Below are 19,506 nucleotides of genomic sequence, written 5' to 3' on the forward strand. Positions count from 1 at the left end.
TTTTTGCTATTTCTAACTTGTGGTCAAAGAACATGTTCTGTAAGATTCCAGTCCTTCTAAATTTATTGAGACTTGTTTTATGGACTAACATATGATCTGTGCTGTAGAATATCCTATGTGCACCAGAAAGCAGTATGTATTATGCTGTTGTTGGGTGGTTTGTTTTATTTTATTTTAAAGATTTTATTTGTTTGTTTGAAATACAGTGAGAGAGAGAGAGAGAGAGAGAGAGACCGACCATGAGTGGGGGGAGGAGGAGCAGAGGGAGAAAGAGAAGCAGGCTCTCCATTGAGCAGGGAGCCCGACTTGGGGTCAAGACCCCAAGACCCTGGGGTCATGACCTAAGCCAAAGGCAGAAGCTTAACTGAGTCACCCAGGCACTTCTGGTGGATTGTTTTAAAAAAGTCATTTAGGTCTGCTTGGATTATTCTGTTTTTTAAATATTCAATTTCTTGTTGATATTCTGGTTTAGTTGTTTTACCCATTATTGTAAGCAGGGTATTAAAATCTACAAATGTTATTCCTGAATTATTCATTTCTCCTTCAATCTTTTTTTTTTTTTTTTAAAGATTTTGTTTCTTTATTTAACAGAGAGAGAGAGAGAGATCACAAGTAGGCAGGGAGGCAGGCAGAGAGAGAGGGGGAAGCAGGTTCCCCACTGAGCAGAGAGTGTCGCTCTCCACAAGAGAGCCCGATGTGGGGCTTGATCCCAGGACTCCGAGATCCTGACCTGAGCTGAAGGCAGAGGCTTAACCCCCTGAGCCACCCAGGCGCCCCTCCCTTCAATTCTGTAAGGTTTTCAGTATATGTTTTGACTCTGTTAAGTGCATATATGTTAGTAAATTATTTCTGGTTTCACCTTTTAATTAATTTAAATTTTTAAAATTTATTTTTAAATTTAATTTTTAAATTTAATTAATTTAAAATGTCCTTTTGTCTCAAGTAACCATTTTTGCCTTAAAGTCTATTTTGTCTGAAATCAGTATAGCTACTCCAGCTATTTTTTTTAACTTTTTAAAAGATTTTACTTATTTATTTGACGGAGATCACAAGCAGGCAGAGAGGCAGGCAGAGAGAGGGGGGAAGCAGGCTCCCGGCTGAGCAGAGCCCGATGTGAGGCTCAATCTCAGGACCCCGAGATCATTATCTGAGCTGAAGGCAGAGGCCTTAACTCACTGAACCACACAGGCGCACCCCCCCTTTTTAAAAAGATTTTATTTGAGAGAGAGAGAGTGAGCCAGCATGAGATGGGGAAGGAGCAGGAGAGGCACAACGCCCCTGAGATCATGACCTGAGCTGAAATCAAGAGTCAGTCACCCGACTGAGCCATCCAGGCATCACTCCAGCTCTTTTGGTTACTGTTTGCATGGAATATCTTTCCTATTTTTTAATTTTTTAAAAAAGATTTTATTTATTTATTTGACAGAGAGAGATCATAAGTAGGTGGGGAGGCGGGCAGAGAGAGGGGGAGGCAGGCTCCCGCTGAGCAGAGAACCCAATGTGGGACTCGATCCCAGGACCCTGAGATCATGACCTGAGCCGAAGGCAGAGGCTTTAACACACTGAGCCACCCAGGCGCCCCATCATTTAATTTTTTAAGTTTAATATTTATACACAACTCAGGGCTTTAAATCACAACCCCAAGATCTAAGAGCTGCACATATAAGAATCATTTTTAAAATCCATTCTGTGGGTAACTCATTTACATTTAATGTACTGACTGATCAGGTAAAATTTACATCTGTCATTTTGCTGTGTTTTCTGTATGTCCTAGGTCTCAGTCAGTAGAGCAACCAACTTCTGATGTCAGGGTTTGAGTTCAAGCCCCACATTGGGGTGGAGTCTACTTAAAAAAATAATAATAATAAAAATAATAAAATATATGTCTTATCTTTTTGTTCTTCTTTTCCTCCATCACAACCTTTTGTGCTAAACAGATATTTTCTAGTGTACTATTTCAATTTTCTTGTAATTTCTCTTACTAGTTTTTTGTTGTTGTTATTTTCTTGGTGATTTCCTGAGAATTAAATTAAACGTCTTCATTATAACTGTCCGGTTCTTATTAACACAGCCTCACTTCAGTGATATACATGAACGTCACTCCTCTATTTGCTCTTGCGTATCTCCATTCCGTACTCTTCCCTATTACTGTCATACAGATTACATGTTTATATCTTATAGATCCATCAACATAGTTTAATGATTACTGTTTCATGCAGTTATATTTTTAATCAGATAGGACAAGAAAAAGTTAAAAAGACAAAAATGCCCGAATATGGAATTTTGTACATTTGTACAATTTTGTACAAAGGTTCGTAGTCACCTTTTCCAGTGCTCTTTATTTTTAATGTGGATTTGAGCTACTGTCCAGTGTCCTCTCACTTCAGCCAAAACTTAACCCTAACCTCAGTCCCCATCTGCCACATCCTCAGGCCCCAATTCCTCAAGGTTCTGGCCCTAAGGTCCCCCTGCTCAAGTCCCCCCAGTATGCTCCAGCACCCGCTCTGATGGGTGTCTCCCAGGGCTGGACGCCCGCCCACCCCGGCCCCGCTCTGAGCCCTGTGCTCCCAGCACAGCCAGGGAGGGGGGAGGCCGGGGCTAGCGGAGCTTGGGAGACCTCTGGCTTGGTGGGTGGAGGGGAGAGGGAAGGGGCCTCTTCATTTGGAAAAATAAAGAAGTATGATGTCCTTGGGGCGCCTGGGTGGCTCAGTGGGTTAAGCCTCTGCCTTCGGCTCAGGTCATGATCCTGGGTCCCAGGATCGAGCCCCAGATCGGGCTCTCTGCTCAGCGGGGAGCCTGCTTCCCCCTCCCTCTTTCAATACCTGCCTCTCTGCCTACTTGTGATCTCTGTCAAATGAATAAATAAAATCTTCAAAGAGAAGTGTGATGTCCTTCAGGTCAGGAGCCCTAGACAGGTGCCATGACACTGCTTTGGAGAGGGACCCACCCAGCCAGCCAGGACAGCCACTTTCAACACAGAGAAGCCCGCCCGCTGCTCGCCGTGGAGACCTCAGTGAGAGGATGACTGGCTCCAGGCTCCCAGCCCCAAGCTGGCCTCACTGCCAGCTCCCCCCAGCTCCCCCGCGCCCGAGGGGAATCCCCGGCGGCCTCATCACAAGGGCCCTTCCCCGGGTCTGCTCTTGAGCGGAGGCTCCCGATCCCTGGCTTTGCGGGGCACCTGCTTTCTTTTCCTGTCTCCATTCTTTGGCCCCAGGTATGAACACCTTCTCTCCTCTGCCCTGTGCTCTCATGCCTTCCCCAGGCTGGTGGCCTGCCTTCCCAGAGACCTGCTCGCAGGGTTGGCGCTCCACCGTCTGCAGTCGCACCACCCACTCCGCTCAGAGCGGTGCCAGCCACAGAACAAACGTTCAGGAGCGCCTGGGTGGCTCTTGATCTCAGCTCGGGCCTTGATCTCAGGGTCGTGAATGCAGGCCCTGTGCTGGGCGTGGGGCCTACTTTAAAAAGAAAACAACAAAGGGAACATTTAGGGAGGCTGGGGAGGGGCGGGGAGACTAGGTAGGAAATCCTTTCTAACCTGCTTTTAAATTAGCTCAGTTTTTCCACCACCTCTGCAAAGCGATGGAAACTCTGAAGTTGTTTGCACGCGTCTGTCACCAAATGAACATGCGCATACGGTTATGCGGACACAAAGGAACTTCCCCTGAGAGCAGCCCGACCCTGTCTAGAAAGTTCTGAACTCTCCCTCGCAGGAGCGGGTCAGGGAACCACTGTGCTAGGGAACTGGAGGTGGAGGCCCAGGAGAGGGAACGGTCATGGGGAGGATGACAGGGAGTGTTGCCACGAGAATGACCGACTCGCCCCAGGCAAGGAAAGATGGACCAGCGCCGGGTGTCCGAAGGTCTGAACTGTCCTGAATGTCTCAGGGAGGCAAGAGTCACCATTCCCTTGGGGGGGGGACACGGGGCAATCAACTCACCTCGCTTCAGCAAGCAAGATGCCGCGGGCCCTTGTGACTGGACGTCCAGAGATCAGCGTAGGTGCAACCAGATGCAGGTGATCCCAGGATGTTTTCTGGGCTCCGCCCCCTCCACCCCTCACCCTGCTTGCCTCTGGGGTGCCTTCATTCTCAGGTGTGCTCCAGGAGCAGTTTGGGTAGCTTGTCATAGCTTTCGGGATGACTAACACCGTAAGACAGATGTCGTGGTAGACCTTGAGCTGCTCCACAGGAGCAGCGGCCCCCTAGTTCAGTCGCTGTGGGCGGGATGATGGACACCATGACTGGACCGTCTGGGTCACCCACCAACCAGAGGGCAGGGGCGGGGCCCTGCGATGAGCACCCCATCGGAACCCTAGCAGCCTCCAAGCCCCCTGGAAGGAGCGACGGAGAGGAGGAGGCCGGTGCTTGCAGTGGGGAGGCCCTAAGGGGCCCTGTGGCCTCAGGCACTTAGCATCCCTGAGACGGGGTGGGCATGGCCAGAGCGGCTGACTCCAAACGGCTGATGACCTGCCCTCGGTCACTGGCCAGGGTCCCAGAGGCTCCCGCATTCCCATTTTCTGGTGCCACAGAGCCAGGAGGTCCCTTTGAATTCCATGGAGAGGAGGAAGCCCCTTAGAGGACCCCTGTCCTGTGTCCCCAAGCCATGCAGTGGGGGCCCTGAGCAGAATCTAATGGCAGGACACAACCATTTCACCAGCCAGGCATTATCATACCTTCAACCAGATTGGAAGTCACACCTTAGGGACTCCAACAGGCTGAGAACCAGAGGACCTTTAGTCATTCCACCAAAGCCAGGCGAGCCTGGTCCAGACACGCACAGATTCAGCCGCAGGTGAGGTGGCCACACACCTGGGAAAGGAAGCGGCATGGGGCAGGCCACACCCTAGCTAGCCCGGCTCTGATTCCAGGAGCCTCGGGTTGGGACAGGGCCTTGGTGGGCCTGTCGCTCACGTCTTGCCCTTCCCCAGGGGGGCATTGTCTGTGGACAGCCAGGTGCCAAAGGGCCTGCCTTGGCCACTGCCTCCCCTCTGGGGTCTCCTTCAGACTGCCCCCAGCCCTGGGTTTTTGAGACTCTCTGGACGGGACTGGGAGCCTGAGTCGTGGGCCACCTGCTGTCCAGCTGGCCGTGGGGGTGCCCTGGTGACCCAGCTCAGAGCTGGACAGCCACGCGCAGGAAGGGTGCGCCGGGTGTGTCAAGAACTTGGCCCTTCAGCATCTCCCTCCCCTTATTTCCTACAAGGCACTGACAGGAAGGCCCCCGAGGCTTCTAAGGGCAGTGGCTTCCTTAAATTGTCCACCTCCGGCCCTGGCCTGAGGTTCAGGGCCACCTGCCCCCCCCCCCCCCCGCTTCCAGGAGACGGGGATGTCCCACGGGGCCTGACTCCTCTGTGGCCCTTGGGCCAGGCACAAATGCACATGTGGGCAGGTTAGAGGCTCCTATGATCATTTCCTGACAAAAGGGCAGGAACTGGGAGGCAGCTCCACCAGCTCCAGCCCATGTGGGCAGGGGAGGGTGCCGGGGGATGAGGGCAGAGTGTGTGCCCAGGGAAGGGGTGTGCCAAGGCCCGCGGCCACTCCACTCCAGCGCATGTCCTCACCTCCTCCCTCTGAACCTCTCCACTCGCCACCACCAAAGACAGCTTCTCTGCAGCTCACACCCGCCCACCAGCCCGGACTCCCAAAAGCAAACAGCCATGTGAACCCCCCATTGCCTCGGCTCCTTCTCCAGGCCATCAGCAACTTGGGAGGCTGGGACCTGGCAGGCAGGCCGGCCCCTGTCCTCAGAACTGGGCTGTGTCGGAGCCACCTGGGAGCCTGGACTGTCCCCATACTTGATGCAGGCCCAGAGCAGAGGCTCCGGCGTTCAGGGCCTGGGGTTCTTCCTACTCTCCTGCCCAGCAGGTCCTGCCAGGGTGGGAAGGAGACCTTCAAAGGCCCATATGCAGGCCAAGTCAAGGACAGGCAGCTTCTCAAGTTTGAAAAGGGCATTCCGGAGACCGGAACAATGGTGGGAAGGGCTTGCGGCAGGCGGGGGAGGAGCCACTTTTCGAGCCCCCACCGAAGAACAGGGTTTCAGCGCCAGACCAGTCACACCAGATCGCAGCTCAGGTGTCCTGCCTCCCCTGTGGAGCCCGTCTCATGGGCCTCTGCTTCTGGCCTGCCCAGCAAGTCCAGAGGAGGGGGCAGAAGCCTGAGCCTCGGGGCGCCTGGGTGGCTCAGTGGGTTAAGCCGCTGCCTTCCACTCAGGTCATGATCTCAGGGTCCTGGGATCGAGCCCCGCATCGGGCTCTCTGCTCTGCGGGGAGCCTGCTTCCTCCTCTCTGCCTGCCTCTCTGCCTACTTGTGATCTCTGTCTGTCAAATAAATAAATAAAATCTTTAAAAAACAACAAAAAAAGAAGCCTGAGCCTCTGGTCACCGCACTTCCATCCCGATCCTCCGAGTCCCTGCCTGCCCCTTGCCCGGCTTCGGCACTCCTTCCAGTCCCCTCCAGCCCTCTGTACAGAAGCACCCCGTTCAGCACAGACTGCAATCGGTGCTACTGCTCTGGCCCCCGCAGACACTAGCCAAGCGGAGGCCCAGACTGCTCTCCCAGGCTGCGTTGAGTGGGCGCTGCTCAGGGACAGGACTTGTCAGAAGCCCAGGGAGAAAAAAAGCATATGGGCCATTCATACATTTGATCACAGAAGGAGCCAGAAACTAGACACCTGTGGCTCAGGGAAGGCAGCAGTGCTCCTGACCAGACGGATCCCTAAACTGGCTGGCAGCTTATACCCCAGTCTCTTCTAAGCCGACTCACTGAGCCTCTTCTATGCCTGGATCCTGCAGGAAGGCCCAGACATAAGCCCCCTGGCAGGACCCTCTCACAAAGAAACACACACTACCATTGCCAGGTCACCAAAACAGAGACAGCCTGTCCTGTCTGACCCTCACGCCCAGCTGGCCCAGCCCACACAGCCCGGATGCGCGTACAGAGCAGTGGCCCAGATGGGCCGAAGCCTCACCACTCAGCGGGAGACCCTGGGTGAGCTGCTGTTGGGCCGACACCGCGCTACCTCTGCCGACCATGACCCGTCCTCTGGGGGGAGTTCCAAAAAGCTATGGAGGGATGGGGAGCAAGAGTCCAGGGCTCAGAGGGCACAACCCCAGGACCTATGAGAGCAGCCAGCTGGGGGGTGGGGGGCGGGGGGACCCCTGCTCAACAAACGGTTCAAGTCACCACTGCAGCTCAGCAGAGGTCTCTCTGCACAGAAAGGGGCTACAGAAGTTAACTACTCGGACCCATGGAGTAACAGTGATTTATTGTGCAAACCCCACACAGGTTCCAGATTCGGGGCCAAGCCCACAGCCCTAGCTGGGCCCTGGCTCTGGGACTGTTCTGTGGTCCCCACTCTGACCAGCGTCTGCTGTGGAGTGTACAGGTGTCCAAGAGTGAGCCCACGTGTGAGGAGGCCCCTGGGGATGCGGGCGCTGGGGCATCTCGGTCCTCCAGCTGCCTAGGCTTAGGAGCTACACTGGTCCACACAGTCCGTCCCGCTGCGGAACACGTGAAAGATGCTGGTGGGAGGGAACATGGCAACAGCCCCGAGCAGGGAGCCCACCTGGATGGCCACGCCAGCTGCCAGCAGTGCCGGCCGGCCGCCGCTGTGCAGCAGGGAGCTGGCAGCCACCTTCACATAGGACAGCGCACCCAGGCACAGCACCCATGACAGCACCTGGGGAGGGCGAACACAGAAGCAGGAGAGCACGAGGGGCTCCCTGCCCTGGGGGAAACCCCTCCCCACCGCAGCCCTCTTTGCTTCGGTGTCCCCAGTGTACTTACCACAAGGACCACTCCTGTAGAGGTGCCCACCAGGGGTGGGCAAGGGCTCAGGACTGCCAGTGCCATCAGGTAGGCCCCGAGGAGCACACCCAGCACACAGAGACCACCCAGCCCTGCCAGAGACCTGCAGGGGGGAGCAGAAGCTCAGGGCTGGCTGCACCCAGACCCAGCCCCCATCCCTAAACTCTACCCCTAAGAGCTCGGGGACCTTTGAGTACCTGCAGAGCACGCCCATGGCCAGAAAGCAGGCGAGGGGGTTGGCAGCACTGCCCAGCACCACGGCCAGGTGGTAGGCCAGGCGGCCGTAGGGCAAGCAGGAAAAGCTCTGCACCGCAGGCAACACACCATTGGTCAGCGCATTGGTGACGGCCAGCAGGCCCAACAGGCAGGCTCTGTGGACAGAGAGCAGCCGCTGGGTCTCAGCGTCTGGGCTGGGAGTGGTGCGTGCTGCTCGGCTCGGTGATTCCTGCAGTGGTGAGGCCTCTTCCTCCTCCTCCACCGCTGGGGCCCTCGCCCGCAGGCCAGATCCCGGACCCCCTGTGGGTGCAGATGGCGGGGTTGGCAGTAACAGCAGGAGACCCTGGAAGGCGGCGGCCGAAGTGACCAGAAGAGCGGTCAGCACCCAGAAAAAGGTGCTGGCGGGAAAACGCTCTGGGAAGTCGTGGGGGAGCCAGAGGGTGCCATTGGTGGGAGATGGCAAACATTCAAGGTGGCCTACGCCCTGCACAAGGGCCAGCACGCAGGGCAGCAGGGCACTGAGGCCCTGACCCAGGAAGAAGGAGCGCAAGAAGGGAGGTGGCAGGTGGCTCAAGAAGGGCAGGAAAGTGACGTTAGAGGCACAGCACGCCAGTGCCAGCACCAAGGCCAGCGTTAGGAAGGCCACGGAGTGGGGCTGCCCTGTGACTGGGGCCACATGGTGCCACAGGGGGGCCAGCAGGGCTGTGCCCGCTATGCTCAGCGCCTGGACCACCTGGATGGGAGCCCGCTCGCTCTTGCCCGGAGCCAGCCGCCTCCACAGGGTCACCACCAACAGACCCAGGTTCCCCACCGCCACAAGCACAGAGAGGTATGACGGGAGACTCCAACCTGCCAGGAAGGGAGAAAGCCAAGTCAGGTGCTAAAAGACCAGGCGCAGCTGCAACCGGCCTCCGCGAGCACACCGAAGCCCCGCTCCCCTGCCCACTCCCACTTACCCTCCGGAAGGTCCTTCACCACGACCGGCAGCTCCACCCAGATCCCGTTGATGGCAGCCCAGGAGCCCATGCCAAAGAGGGCTACCAGCAGGTGGGTCCACAGCTGACGGCCCAGTGCGGGTGCTGCCATTCAGCGCAAGGCTGGGCCCTTCAGAACAGGCCAGGGGCACGCCCGCTCCTCTTCCCCACCTAGACCCAAAGAAAAGGCTTCAGCTCTCCTGGGAACTGAAGGCCTCTTCCATCTCGAAAGGAACAGGCACGCACGCGGGATCACAGGTCAAAGACGGAGAAGTGGAGTCAGAAGAGGCTCCGGCCGCCTGGACCAGGGAACCTGGGGATGGCAGGCGCCAAACCAACCGGACGGCACGCCGGGCCCACGGAGCCACGACCCCAGAGGAAAACGAGGAAAAACGGACTCCACCGTCGGGTCTGAGCTGGTGAGACCACCACCCTCACCCCAAACGACACGGACTCCGGGACGGGGCACCGCTACGGCGCCACGCACACCTGTGCTGCTTCTGCGAGACCCGCGACAGCCGGAGCGCAGTCGGGCTCCGCGGGGAGCGGCGGGCCGGGACCCGCCCTCGCTGCGTCCGGCGGGCGGCGAGGAGCTGCCCGGGGCGCGGCGCTGCCCGCGCCTCCTGACCCCGCACCTGCGCGCTCCCCGCCCGACGGCGCGGCGTCTCGCCGCACTCCGAAGTCGCGGGCGGCGGCCCAGGGGCGCGGCCTCAGCCCGGAGCCGGTGGGGCTGGGAGACGCCGGCGCGCCCAAGCGGGAAGGCCAGCTCACCCGAACCGGAGGAAGCCGCGGGCCGGCCCGTCCCCGGCAGGACCCGCCGCCGGAAGTCCCGCCCCGCAAGGGGGAGCGGACGGGGGGGGCGGCCAGGGCTTCCGGTCCCGCCTCCTCCCGCGGCCCCGCCTCCTTCCGGCGGCCTCGACTCTTCCGCGGCAGCGGGCGGCCCGGGGCGTGGGGCTGGGGGCGATGGCTCCCGGGGCGGCGCGGCGGGCCCGGCGCAGGGTGCGGGGCGCCCCGCCGGCCGGGGCGCGGGCTCGCTCGGCCGAGGACTGGTGGTGGGACCGGCTGGTGCCCCGCGGCTCCGGGTACCACCTGCTGCAGTCGGACAGCATGCTGCTGCTGCTGCCGGGCCCCGGGCCGGCCCGCCCCCGCGCGCAAAGACGGGCGGCCCGCCGCGCTCAGCGGCTGCTGCCCGCCGCGGCCCGCGCCCCGGCCGCCAAGGCCAGGCCTAGAGCGGCGCCCGCTCCGGAGCCGCCGCGGGGGCCCGACCCGGGCTGGGGCGACCGCATCCCGCTGGAAATCCTGCTGCAGATTTTCGGGCTGCTGGTGGCGGCCGAGGGGCCCATGCCTTTCCTCGGCAGGTACCCGGGCCCGTCAAGCGCCGCAGCGGGACTCGGGCTGACCTCCTGCCCGGCCCCGCGGGTGGCTGAGGCGGGGGGTGGGGGGCAGAGCGCGTGGCCGGGGAAGCGCTCGCACACGCGTGCGAGAGGGCACCGTCCCTCGGGCGTCCAGTGAGTCCCCAGGGCCTGTCCTTGAGCTGAGGTGGCCGCAGCGTCGTGACCGGCCTCTCCTCTTAGAAAACCCGCTCAGCAACGGCCACGAAAGGCCCGGCCCCTCAGCTGAGATTCCCCCCCAGGGCTGCACGCGTGTGCCGCCGCTGGCACGAGGCCGCCTCCCAGCCTGCGCTCTGGCACACCGTGACCCTGTCGCCCCCGCTGGCTGGTCGCCCGGCCAAGAGCGGAGCCAAGGCCGAGAAGAAGCTTCTTGCCTCTCTGGAGTGGCTGATGCCCAGTCGGTGAGCCGGCCCCTCCTTTCTTTGTTCCCGGGCTTCGTTGCTGTGGCTCCGAGAAAGCCGCAGGCCCATTTCTGTCCCCTACACCAAAGTGACGGGATGGGCTGATGCTGACAAAGGGGCAGCGTGGGGACACTATGCAGCTCTGCCTCTGCTGTCGGCCAGGTTCTCCCAGCTCCAGAGGCTGACCCTCATCCACTGGAAGTCCCAGGTACACCCTGTCTTGAAGGTGAGAGCTCTAGGCGGCCCTGCACACCAGCCGTGACGCTTGGGGATTGCCCAGTACTTCCAGGCAGTGGGTCAGGCACCCAGATCCCAGCGGCCCCATGGGGATGCCTGCCAGGTTCTCCTTGCCTTTCTCTTTCAGCAGGGAGGTGTCAGAAGTGGGAGCACCCGTGCTGGCCTTCCAGGGCAGAAAGGAGGTCCTAGCTGAGACAGTAGAGAGGGCTTGGCGTCGGCCACTGGTTTCTTTCCTTCGTGGACCACAGAGACCCAATCTTGGCTGGTGCTCTGTCTTCCACAGCTGGTTAGCGAGTGCTGTCCGCGGCTCACCTTCCTCAAGCTTTCTGACTGCCACGGCGTGACCCCCGACACTCTGGTCATGCTGGCCAAGGCCTGCTCCCAGCTCCACAGCCTGGACATACAGCACTCCATGGTGAGCCCTGTGTCCCCAGGGGTCCTGAAGAAGCCTGGGCCAGAGTGACAGGTACCCATGTGCTGGGTTCCCAGGTGGAGTCCACAGCTGTGGTGAATTTCCTGGAGGAGGCAGGGCCCCGAATGCGCAAGTTGTGGCTGACCTACAGCTCCCAGACGACAGCCATCTTGGGTGCGCTGCTGGTAGGTTGGTGGCAGGCACAGGCGAGCCCAGTGCTGAGCCGGGGACTGCCAGGCCGCTGAGCCTGCGCTCTGTGACCCCTCTGCAGGGCAGCTGTTGCCCCCGGCTCCAGGTCCTGGAGGTGAGCACCGGCATCAGTCGCAACAGCACTCCTCTCCAGCTGCCTGTGGAGGCCCTGCAGAAGGGCTGCCCCCAGCTGCAGGTACTGAGGCCCCGCCTCTCCCACCTGCTGGTACCCGATGGCCTGCCTCCCCCGCCTGCCACCCTCCCTCCCCATCTGCAGCCTGGGACTCCCTCCAGGTGCTGCGGCTGCTGAACCTGATGTGGCTGCCCAAGCCTGCCGGGCGAGTGGCGGCTCCCGGCCCGGGCTTCCCCAGCCTCGAGGAGCTCTGCCTTGCCGGCTCCACCTGCAACTTTGTGAGCGATGAGGCCCTGGGCCGCCTGCTCCACGGCTCCCCGAGTCTGCGCCTGCTGGATCTTCGAGGCTGTGCCCGCATCACACCGGCTGGCCTGTGTGATCTGCCGTGCCAGGGTCCGCTTCCTCTGGGTGCTGGCCAGGTGGGACGGGTGTGGCTCCCCCTGCCCGCCCCACAGCTCGTGAACACCCTTTGTCTCCAGAGCTACAACAGCTTCACCTGGGCCTCTATGGCATGTCCGACCGGCTGACTCTGGCCAAAGAGGGCAGCCATCTGTTGACCCACAAATGGCGCCACAGTCTGCGGGAGCTGGACCTGAGTGGCCAGGGCTTCAGCGAGAAGGACTTGGAGCAGGCCTTGGCTGCCTTCTCAGCCACCCCTGGGGGCTCACCCCCCGCCTTATGCTCTGTCAACCTCAGGGGCACCCGGGTCACACCAAGCACAGTCAGGTCAGCATCCCCTTCCCCTGTCCCTTGGAGGCCTGGCTTGCAAGCTTCGAGGGTCCAAAGGGGAGCACACATTGGCTGGCCCCTGCTTCGGATGGCCCTTAGGGACACCATGGGTACAGGGCTTGGGCCTTGGGGCCTCTGGGTGGCAGAGCCAGCCGTGGCGCCTGGGCAGAGAGGGCTCCTTATGCTGGCTTAGCCCTGCCAGGGCCCGGGTCTTCCAGGAACCAGTGGCTCTGGTCCCCATGGCCTGCTCTGCCCCTCCAGCTCTGTGATCAGCAGCTGCCCAGGCCTGCTCTACCTCAACCTGGAGTCCTGCCGCTGCCTCCCTCGGGGCCTGAAACGGGCCTACCGAGGCCAGGAGGAAGTCCAGTGGTGCCTCGAGCAGCTGCTTACCAGCCTCCCCTCCTCTGGCTAGGCAGTCCCGGACCCCGGGCGCTCAGGTGGCCACCGGTGCCCTCCACCCTTTACGTGTTCGGGATGATTGAGCGTTTTGTTACAATAAAACATTTTAGGAACTCTGTGTGGTCCTTCGGGTGGGGATGAGAGGACAGGTCTCGTACCTGAGGGAAGCGTCTAAGGCTGGAACTGGCGGAGAGCCTGTGGGGTAGGGTGGGGGTGGCCTCCCAGGGTGCCTGAGGCTGCCTGTGGTCATCCCTCGCTCACTCCTCCCTGGGCCTGAGTCCTGGACCCAAGTGTGTGTCCTGCCCTCGGACACGGAGGTGAGCGGTCTGTGGTTGTGGTCCAAGGTCTACCTAGGCAAAAGTGGTGATGGGGGGGGGGCTGCTCAGCGGTGGGGTTCAGTGTGGGGATCCTGCCTGCGGATTTCTCTCCATCTCCAGCCTGGGACGTCTTGCCACCCTCCCTTCGGGTGAGGACTGCGAACCAGGCCAAGGAGGGTGGCGCTGGGTGGTGTGGGGACTCGTGGGGAAGCGCGTGCTCACTTCGGGCCAGACCCAGGGACTCCCTGCAGAAGGGGTGGTCAACAACAGCCCCTTCTAGAACACGCTGCTCAGAACTTCTAGAACCCAGGCCGCGCCCAGCCTAGGCCACTGCCTCAGCTGGTGTTGCTCTTCCGTCTTTTGAAAGCCTTCCTGAAGGGCAGCCCTGGAGCCTTCGTGGTACCAGGTCAGTCCGACCGCGAGCCCCGGGTGCTGGCGACCTACCAGCAGCCCAGCTGACTCTGTTCCTAACCCAGGTCCCCAGGGGCCGCGTCCGCGGCCTGCCCACGACCTCCGGGGGCAAGCGCTTCCAGCTCTGGGCCCTGGGACTCTTCTGCACGGAGCGCCACCTGGCCCAACGCCTTAAGCACGACAGCTTCTACCCGTTTACCCAGCAGCAGCCCAATGGTGCGCGCGGAGCCCTGCTGAACCCCCGCGGGGTCCAGTCCCGCTTGGGCAGGGCGGGGGCTGGCCCCGGGATCTGATTGGAGCGGGGGCGGGGCCAAGCCCGGGGCGCCGGGAGACCGCGGCGCCTGCAGGGCCCAGCCAGGCTCACGCGCCGCCCGCCCGCAGTCTTCGTGCTCGAGTACTACCTGGACACGCTGTGGAAGGGCGCTCTGCTCTTCGTCGTCTGCCTCGTCCTCGTCAGCTTCGGCCTCGTGAGCCAGGTGCGCGCCCCGCCGGCCTCCCGGGGCTGACCCCCGCTCCGCGCACCCCGCCCCCGCCGGCCTCCCCGGGCTGACCCCCCCCTCCGCGCACCCCGCCCCCGCCGGCCTCCCCGGGGCTGAGCCCCCCCTCCGCGCACCCCGCCCCCGCCGGCCTCCCGGCCCTGGACCCCCTCCGCGCACCCCTCCAGACCCCCACGCCCTTTGGCAGCTGAGGCCCCCGCGGCTCCCGCGGCTCCCGCAGGTGCTGAAGCAGGAGACGTGGGGCTTCCCCGCGTGCGGCGTGGTCGTTGGCCTGTGGCTCCTGATCTCGTCCCTGCCCCGTCGCCGCCTGGTGCTGAACCACACGCGCGGCACCTACCACTTCTCCATCCAGGGCCGCACGGTGTGCCAGGGGCCCATGCACCTGGTCTACGTGCGCCTGGCGCTCAGCTCCGACGGTGAAGCGGGCGCGGCCGCGGGCGGGGGCGGGTGTGCAAGGAAGCAGCTTGGGGACTGGGCGGGGGTGGGGGGGTGAGGGCGAGCCGACCTTCTGCCCTGCGACCCCAGCCCCTCTGCGCTCGCTCCCCAGAGCCCCCGCGGGCCCCAGCGCCCCTGGCTGAGCTGCTCGCCCCTCTCCAGCCTACGGAAGGTGCTTCTTCCAGTTGGTTCTGTGCGGCCACCAGCTCGAGCCGCTGGTGCTGGTGCAGCTGTCCGAGCGTTACCAGGTGGGTCTGCTCCAGCCCGCCCAGGGACCCCAGACACACTCCACTCCCCTGTTCCGTGCTGCAGGAGGCCTGCCACTGCTTAGGGTCTTAGGATGGGGCCTTTTTCAGCTGAGCCGGAACACCCTGCTGTGGGTGCCCGGGCCTTAGCACGGGCAGCTGGTGGAGGGGGCACCCGAGCTTACTGGTCTCCTCCTGACCGCCACCTGTTCCCACAGCAGATGGAATACCTGGGCCGTCACATTGCCCGGAAGCTCAACATTAACTACTTTGACTGTTCGGCCACCTCGTACCGGCACGTCGTCCGCCACTGGCCGCTGGGGGCCACATTCAGCCCTGGCATCCTGCAGCGCAAGCCGGGCACTTACAAGAGACGGAGCTTCCAGTCCTACCTGGACGTGTAACACCATAGGCAACCCCCAGACCACACTCTCCCTTCCCGGCCAGCCTCTCCCCTTCACCCCACTGCTAGTCTCCCTCTCAGTAAAGCCATCTCTTGCTTCCAGACAAGTGTTTCCTCCGTGGGCGTGCAGGGTGGGGGGCAGCTGCTCCAGGGTCTCCCCCTGGTGCACACCTCTCAGGACCTCAGGGAGCCTGCCAGGGAGCAAATCTTGGATTTGGGTTGGAAGCAGGGAGAGTCTGGGCTGGTAGCCCCTCCAGGCATCTGGACTCCTCAGGGGCAGGACAGGCTGCCTGTCGCGCCATCAGCAGCCCTTCCCTGTCCTCCTAGCCTCGGAAGTGCGGACCAATGAGCCGCATCTAGCAGTCAGAATGGGGTCAGTCTGAGTCACTTCCTAGTCCAGTCGGCAGTGGGATGGGCCACAGCCACAGGTCAAGCCTTGTGCCTGGGGGTACGTCTTGGACTAGACCGTCCCTGGAGTCGCTGCTGCAGAGCCCTAGGCCAGGGTTCCAGGCCTGCTGGAACTCCAGCCCCATATTGCCTTGTCCAGTGGGCATTCCCACCACTTAGGAGCCGCTCCTGGAGCAGAGGGCAGTGGGCCACTGGGGACTCAGGAGGAGGGGCAACTGGCACTGTCCATGTGGCTGTCCTGGTCAACACCTTTCCTCAGGGCCATCCTGGTGACCCAGGTCATTGGGTTTTGTGTCCATGATGTCCCTAGGACCAGAACCAGCTGCATAATTGGCAGAGCCCCAAGTAGAATGAGAACACAGAGCCTCTTGATAAAAAATTATTAAGTGTCCAGAAGAGGGTGCCTGTGTGGCTCAGTGGGTTTGGCTCCCCTTGTGATCCTGGGACTGGGACTGAGCCAAGCATCAGCCTCCCTGCTCAGCGAGGAGCCTGCTCCCCCTGCTTCCCCCCAGTCCCCCTGCCCCTGCCCCTCACCCTGCTCCTGCACTCACACACATGCTCACTCAATCTCTCTTGGGTGCGCTCTCTTACATAAATAAATAAATAAAATCTGTTTTAAAAACAAGAATTCCAGAAGGAGACGCTAAAGCATTAAGCTCAGTGTGGGGCGTCCCTGGGCTCCGTCGGTAGAGCCTGTGAATCTTGGTCTCAGGATTGTGAGTTCAAGCCCCACACTGGGGGTAGAGTTTACTTAATAAACAAACAAAGAACAAAACCCAGTATGGGCTCTTCTGAGCTTGGGGTCCCGTGTGACTGCCCAGGTCACGTGCTAGGAATCTGGTCCTGCCTGGAACCAGGGCTCAGAATCCCTCTCTGGTCAACTGCTGCTCCCGAGGCTGGCCAAAGCCTGTGGGCGCATGCACATCCCTACTGTCATGGGCAGGGTCTGGGAACTGCTGGAGTTGCTTTAGCCAGTCCCACGGCCCAAGAGCAGGGTCTTCTCGCCAGTCAGAAGATAGGGCCTAAGGGGCGCCTAGGTGGCCTAATTGGTTGGGTGTCTGCCTCCGGCTCAGGTCATGATCCTGGGGTCCTGAGATCAAGCCCCACATTGGGCTCCCAGGTCAGTATGGAGCCTTCCCCTCTTCCCTCGTATGTGCGCGCTCTCTCTCTCTCAAATAAAATCTAAAAAAAAAAAAGAAGGGCCCAAGTTACTCCCAGACTGAGAGTGCCCTGCTTTTACCAGGGGACAGGCTGGAGGGGGCGGAGGAGCCCGGCAGCGATGGGCTTGGGACAGGTTGAGGGACAATGTCATGGAGGAAGCTGAGGAGGGGCGACGCTGGCCGTGGGGCTGGGCTGGCTGGGGGAGTGGCTTTTGGCTAAGCTAGAATGGGTTAGGAAGGCGGGCCTTTCCCTTGGGCTCCAGGGCCGCTCAGATCCGTCCGTGCTTCAGTGGGGGTCACTGAAGAGCTAACTTGGATACTGCCCAAGTGGTCAGGGAGGGAGGATGGTGTCCCCCGAGCTAGGGGGACCAGGGAAAACCTTTCCAAGGATCCAGCATTTGAGCTGATAAGGAGCTGGGGGCCATGGGGAGCTCTGGGGAAGAGCGTCTGAGCCTGGGGACGGGAGCGTTAAGGGTGTGATGCAGGAACGAATTTCTTGGCTGGGCAGAAGAGGAAAGGATCGGGAACAATTTGTGACTGCACGCAGGGTCTCTTTACCCATCCTCCACTTGTTCCTTAAAAAGAATCCCTCCCCCCATGTTTAACTAGGCATATGGTCCCGCAGAAGAAAGACTGCATTGCCTGCATTACAGACAGATATGTGTGGTCTTGAGACTAATTCCTGGCCAGTGTGATATAAGAATCAGTACGTAAAATCTCCAAACATGTCCTTAAAGGGAGGGGTTTGCCTATCTTTGCCAGTTCCTTTTTTTCCCCTATGGCCTAGAACGTGCCCACAATGACTGGAGCGCAAGCAGCCATCTTGGGCTGTGAGGTAGACCGCAGGGGTGGAGGACAGCAGCAAGACTGAGCGGAGGAGCTTGAAGCCTGCAGCCCACCCCCCCACTCCAGACGGCTCAGGCTCACCTCTTTGCAAAAGAGAAAAACTTCTATGGTGCAAGCTATTGTTATTTGGGGTTTTCTAACACTTGTAGCTTAGCCCCTGATTTGAATGGAAAAAAAAAAAAAAGATAATTAGCTTCAGGAGGTGGTGGGGTGGGAAGCTTCCAGGAAGGGAGAAGGCAAGTTGCGGAACCTCTGCCCGGAGAAGGGGAGATGGAGTGGATAAAAAGGTCTGTTAAGATTTTCTGGTTGGGGGCGTCTGGGTGGCTCAGTGGGGTAAGCCTCTGCCCTTGGCTCGGGTCATGATCTCAGGGTCCTGGGATCGAGTCCTGCATCGGGTTCTCTGCTCAGCAGGGAGCCTGCTTCCTCCTCTCTCTCTCTGCCTGCCTCTCTGCCTACTTGTGATCTCTCCCTCTCTCTGTCAGATACATAAATAAAATCTTAAAAAAAAAATAAAATCTTGGGACGCCTGGGTGGCTCAGTTGGTTGGACGACTGCCTTCGGCTCAGGTCATGATCCCGGAGTCCCAGGATCGAGTCCCACATCGGGCTCCCAGCTCCACGGGGAGTCTGCTTCACTCTCTGACCTTCTCCTCGCTCATGCTCTCTCTGTCTCTCTCTCAAATAAATAAATAAAATCTTTAAAAATAAATAAATAAAATCTTAAAAAAAAGACTTTCTGGTTGTGTGCAGAGCCTAGTTTTAGATGTGTGTTGTAAATTTAAAAAAAATTTTAAAGCATTTTTATTTATTTAACAGAGAGAGAGAGCATGCACAAGCAGAGGGAGGGTCAGAGGGAGAGGGAGAAGCAGGCTTCCCACCGAGCAGGGAGCCCTGAGCTCAGGGCTCCGTCCCAGGACTCGGGGATCATGACCTGAGCCGAAGGCAGACACTTCACCGACTGAGCCCCCCAGAGGCCCTGTGTTCATAAATTTAAAGAATGAGTGAGTGTGCTTTTATGTTTTCTCTGGCTGCTTGGATGCAGGTATGGAGTCGGACGGTGGTTCGGTCTAGCGAGGGTTGGGAATTAGTAAGGACAATATAGTACGAGTGTGGAGTTTGGGGAAATGATTAGTTTTGGACTATGGGACTTGAGCGGGAAGGGCAGAGTGTGGGGACAGGAGTTGAGGACAAAGAACAAAAAGCTTCATTCTCCACTGGTACATCAGCAACGCCTCGAAATGTAAGGCTCACGGCAGCAGACGCTCACGGTTTCGGGCGCAGGCTGGGCTCAGCTGGGCCGTCCCGGGCCACACCTGAAGCTGGTGCTGCTCGTGTGGCCGCGTTGGCTGGAGGCTCGACCTGGGCCCCGATGTCCCAGCGGGTCCCCATCTTCCAGGGTCTCTTTTCAAGTGGTATCTCATCTTTCAGGAGACTGTTTTGCTACTGGTTTCCCAGAGAACTAGCCCCCGTGGGCTCCAATCCCATAAGCCTCTGCGTGCGTCACTCGTGCTCATGTCCCATTGCCAAGCAAGTCACACGTCCAAGCCCCGAGTCAGTGTGGAAAGGGTCTAGCGAGGACACGAGAGCCAGGAGTTTAATAGGCTCATGAATGTGGGAAGTCCACCGCAGTCCATCGCGGGCCTCTCCCAGGACTGCCAGTATCTCCTCGAAGTCCCCGGCTCAGACCTGCGGTCCAGGGTCTTCTATCTCAGTTAGGTCCAGGTCCAGAGATGTTGCTCGGGCAGCCTTCCTTGGGTGTAGACAGCTGTGTGGGGCCTCAGTGCAGAGAACCATGAGCTAAAAAAGGGAAAGTTCTCTTTCTCCACACACACAATGTACATTGATGAGACAGGAACACAATGTCTTCCATCGACACTTCTATTAAAATGGGGGAAGCCTTGAG

The 19,506-nt window shown here is 59.8% G+C and overlaps 3 protein-coding genes across 5 annotated transcripts; 2 read left to right on the top strand and 1 right to left on the bottom strand.

Annotated features, from left to right (window-relative positions):
- Positions 1-7,242: 7,242 nt before the first annotated feature.
- SLC52A2 (solute carrier family 52 member 2) lies at positions 7,243-9,839 on the bottom strand. Of its 3 annotated transcripts, none has more exons than XM_059165448.1 (5): positions 9,763-9,839; positions 8,974-9,162; positions 7,999-8,866; positions 7,781-7,904; positions 7,243-7,673 (listed from the first exon to the last, which is right to left on the bottom strand). In XM_059165448.1, exons 2-5 carry the CDS (start codon positions 9,101-9,103, stop codon positions 7,461-7,463), a joined length of 1,335 nt encoding a protein of 444 aa, XP_059021431.1. In that variant the 5' UTR covers positions 9,104-9,162; positions 9,763-9,839; the 3' UTR covers positions 7,243-7,460. The 3 variants fall into 3 exon arrangements, with proteins under 3 accessions (XP_059021431.1, XP_059021433.1, XP_059021430.1); XM_059165450.1 differs by lacking the exon at positions 9,763-9,839 and adding an exon at positions 9,627-9,755; XM_059165447.1 differs by lacking the exon at positions 9,763-9,839 and adding an exon at positions 9,481-9,609.
- Positions 9,840-9,910: 71 nt separating this feature from the next.
- Positions 9,911-12,995, top strand: FBXL6 (F-box and leucine rich repeat protein 6). Its single transcript, XM_059165438.1, has 9 exons — positions 9,911-10,349; positions 10,625-10,783; positions 10,946-11,009; positions 11,304-11,435; positions 11,510-11,617; positions 11,704-11,817; positions 11,916-12,147; positions 12,234-12,480; positions 12,745-12,995. The coding sequence occupies exons 1-9, from the start codon at positions 9,955-9,957 to the stop codon at positions 12,893-12,895; spliced, it is 1,602 nt and encodes a 533-aa protein (XP_059021421.1). The 5' UTR covers positions 9,911-9,954; the 3' UTR covers positions 12,896-12,995.
- Positions 12,996-13,248: 253 nt separating this feature from the next.
- TMEM249 (transmembrane protein 249) lies at positions 13,249-15,311 on the top strand. Its single transcript, XM_059168669.1, has 6 exons — positions 13,249-13,348; positions 13,578-13,826; positions 13,992-14,086; positions 14,328-14,523; positions 14,705-14,790; positions 15,006-15,311. The coding sequence occupies exons 1-6, from the start codon at positions 13,249-13,251 to the stop codon at positions 15,189-15,191; spliced, it is 912 nt and encodes a 303-aa protein (XP_059024652.1). The 3' UTR covers positions 15,192-15,311.
- Positions 15,312-19,506: the final 4,195 nt, after the last annotated feature.

Source organism: Mustela lutreola, chromosome 3 (genome assembly GCF_030435805.1).
Source record: "Mustela lutreola isolate mMusLut2 chromosome 3, mMusLut2.pri, whole genome shotgun sequence".
Lineage (NCBI taxonomy): Eukaryota > Metazoa > Chordata > Mammalia > Carnivora > Mustelidae > Mustela > Mustela lutreola.

Bases quoted from the DNA above. Each gene is read 5' to 3' on its own strand.
- FBXL6 (XM_059165438.1), top strand. From the start codon at position 9,955: ATGGCTCCCGGGGCGGCGCGGCGGGCCCGGCGCAGGGTGCGGGGCGCC. The intron at 10,350-10,624 runs GTACCCGGGCCC...ATTCCCCCCCAG, and splicing joins CCCATGCCTTTCCTCGGCAG to GGCTGCACGCGTGTGCCGCC. The intron at 10,784-10,945 runs GTGAGCCGGCCC...GCTGTCGGCCAG, and splicing joins GAGTGGCTGATGCCCAGTCG to GTTCTCCCAGCTCCAGAGGC.
- SLC52A2 (XM_059165448.1), bottom strand. From the start codon at position 9,103: ATGGCAGCACCCGCACTGGGCCGTCAGCTGTGGACCCACCTGCTGGTA. The intron at 7,905-7,998 runs GTACTCAAAGGT...TCCCCCCTGCAG, and splicing joins GCCATGGGCGTGCTCTGCAG to GTCTCTGGCAGGGCTGGGTG. The intron at 7,674-7,780 runs GTAAGTACACTG...CGCCCTCCCCAG, and splicing joins CTACAGGAGTGGTCCTTGTG to GTGCTGTCATGGGTGCTGTG.
- TMEM249 (XM_059168669.1), top strand. From the start codon at position 13,249: ATGGGGGGGGGGCTGCTCAGCGGTGGGGTTCAGTGTGGGGATCCTGCC. The intron at 13,349-13,577 runs GTGAGGACTGCG...GCCTTCCTGAAG, and splicing joins TCTTGCCACCCTCCCTTCGG to GGCAGCCCTGGAGCCTTCGT. The intron at 14,087-14,327 runs GTGCGCGCCCCG...CGGCTCCCGCAG, and splicing joins GCTTCGGCCTCGTGAGCCAG to GTGCTGAAGCAGGAGACGTG.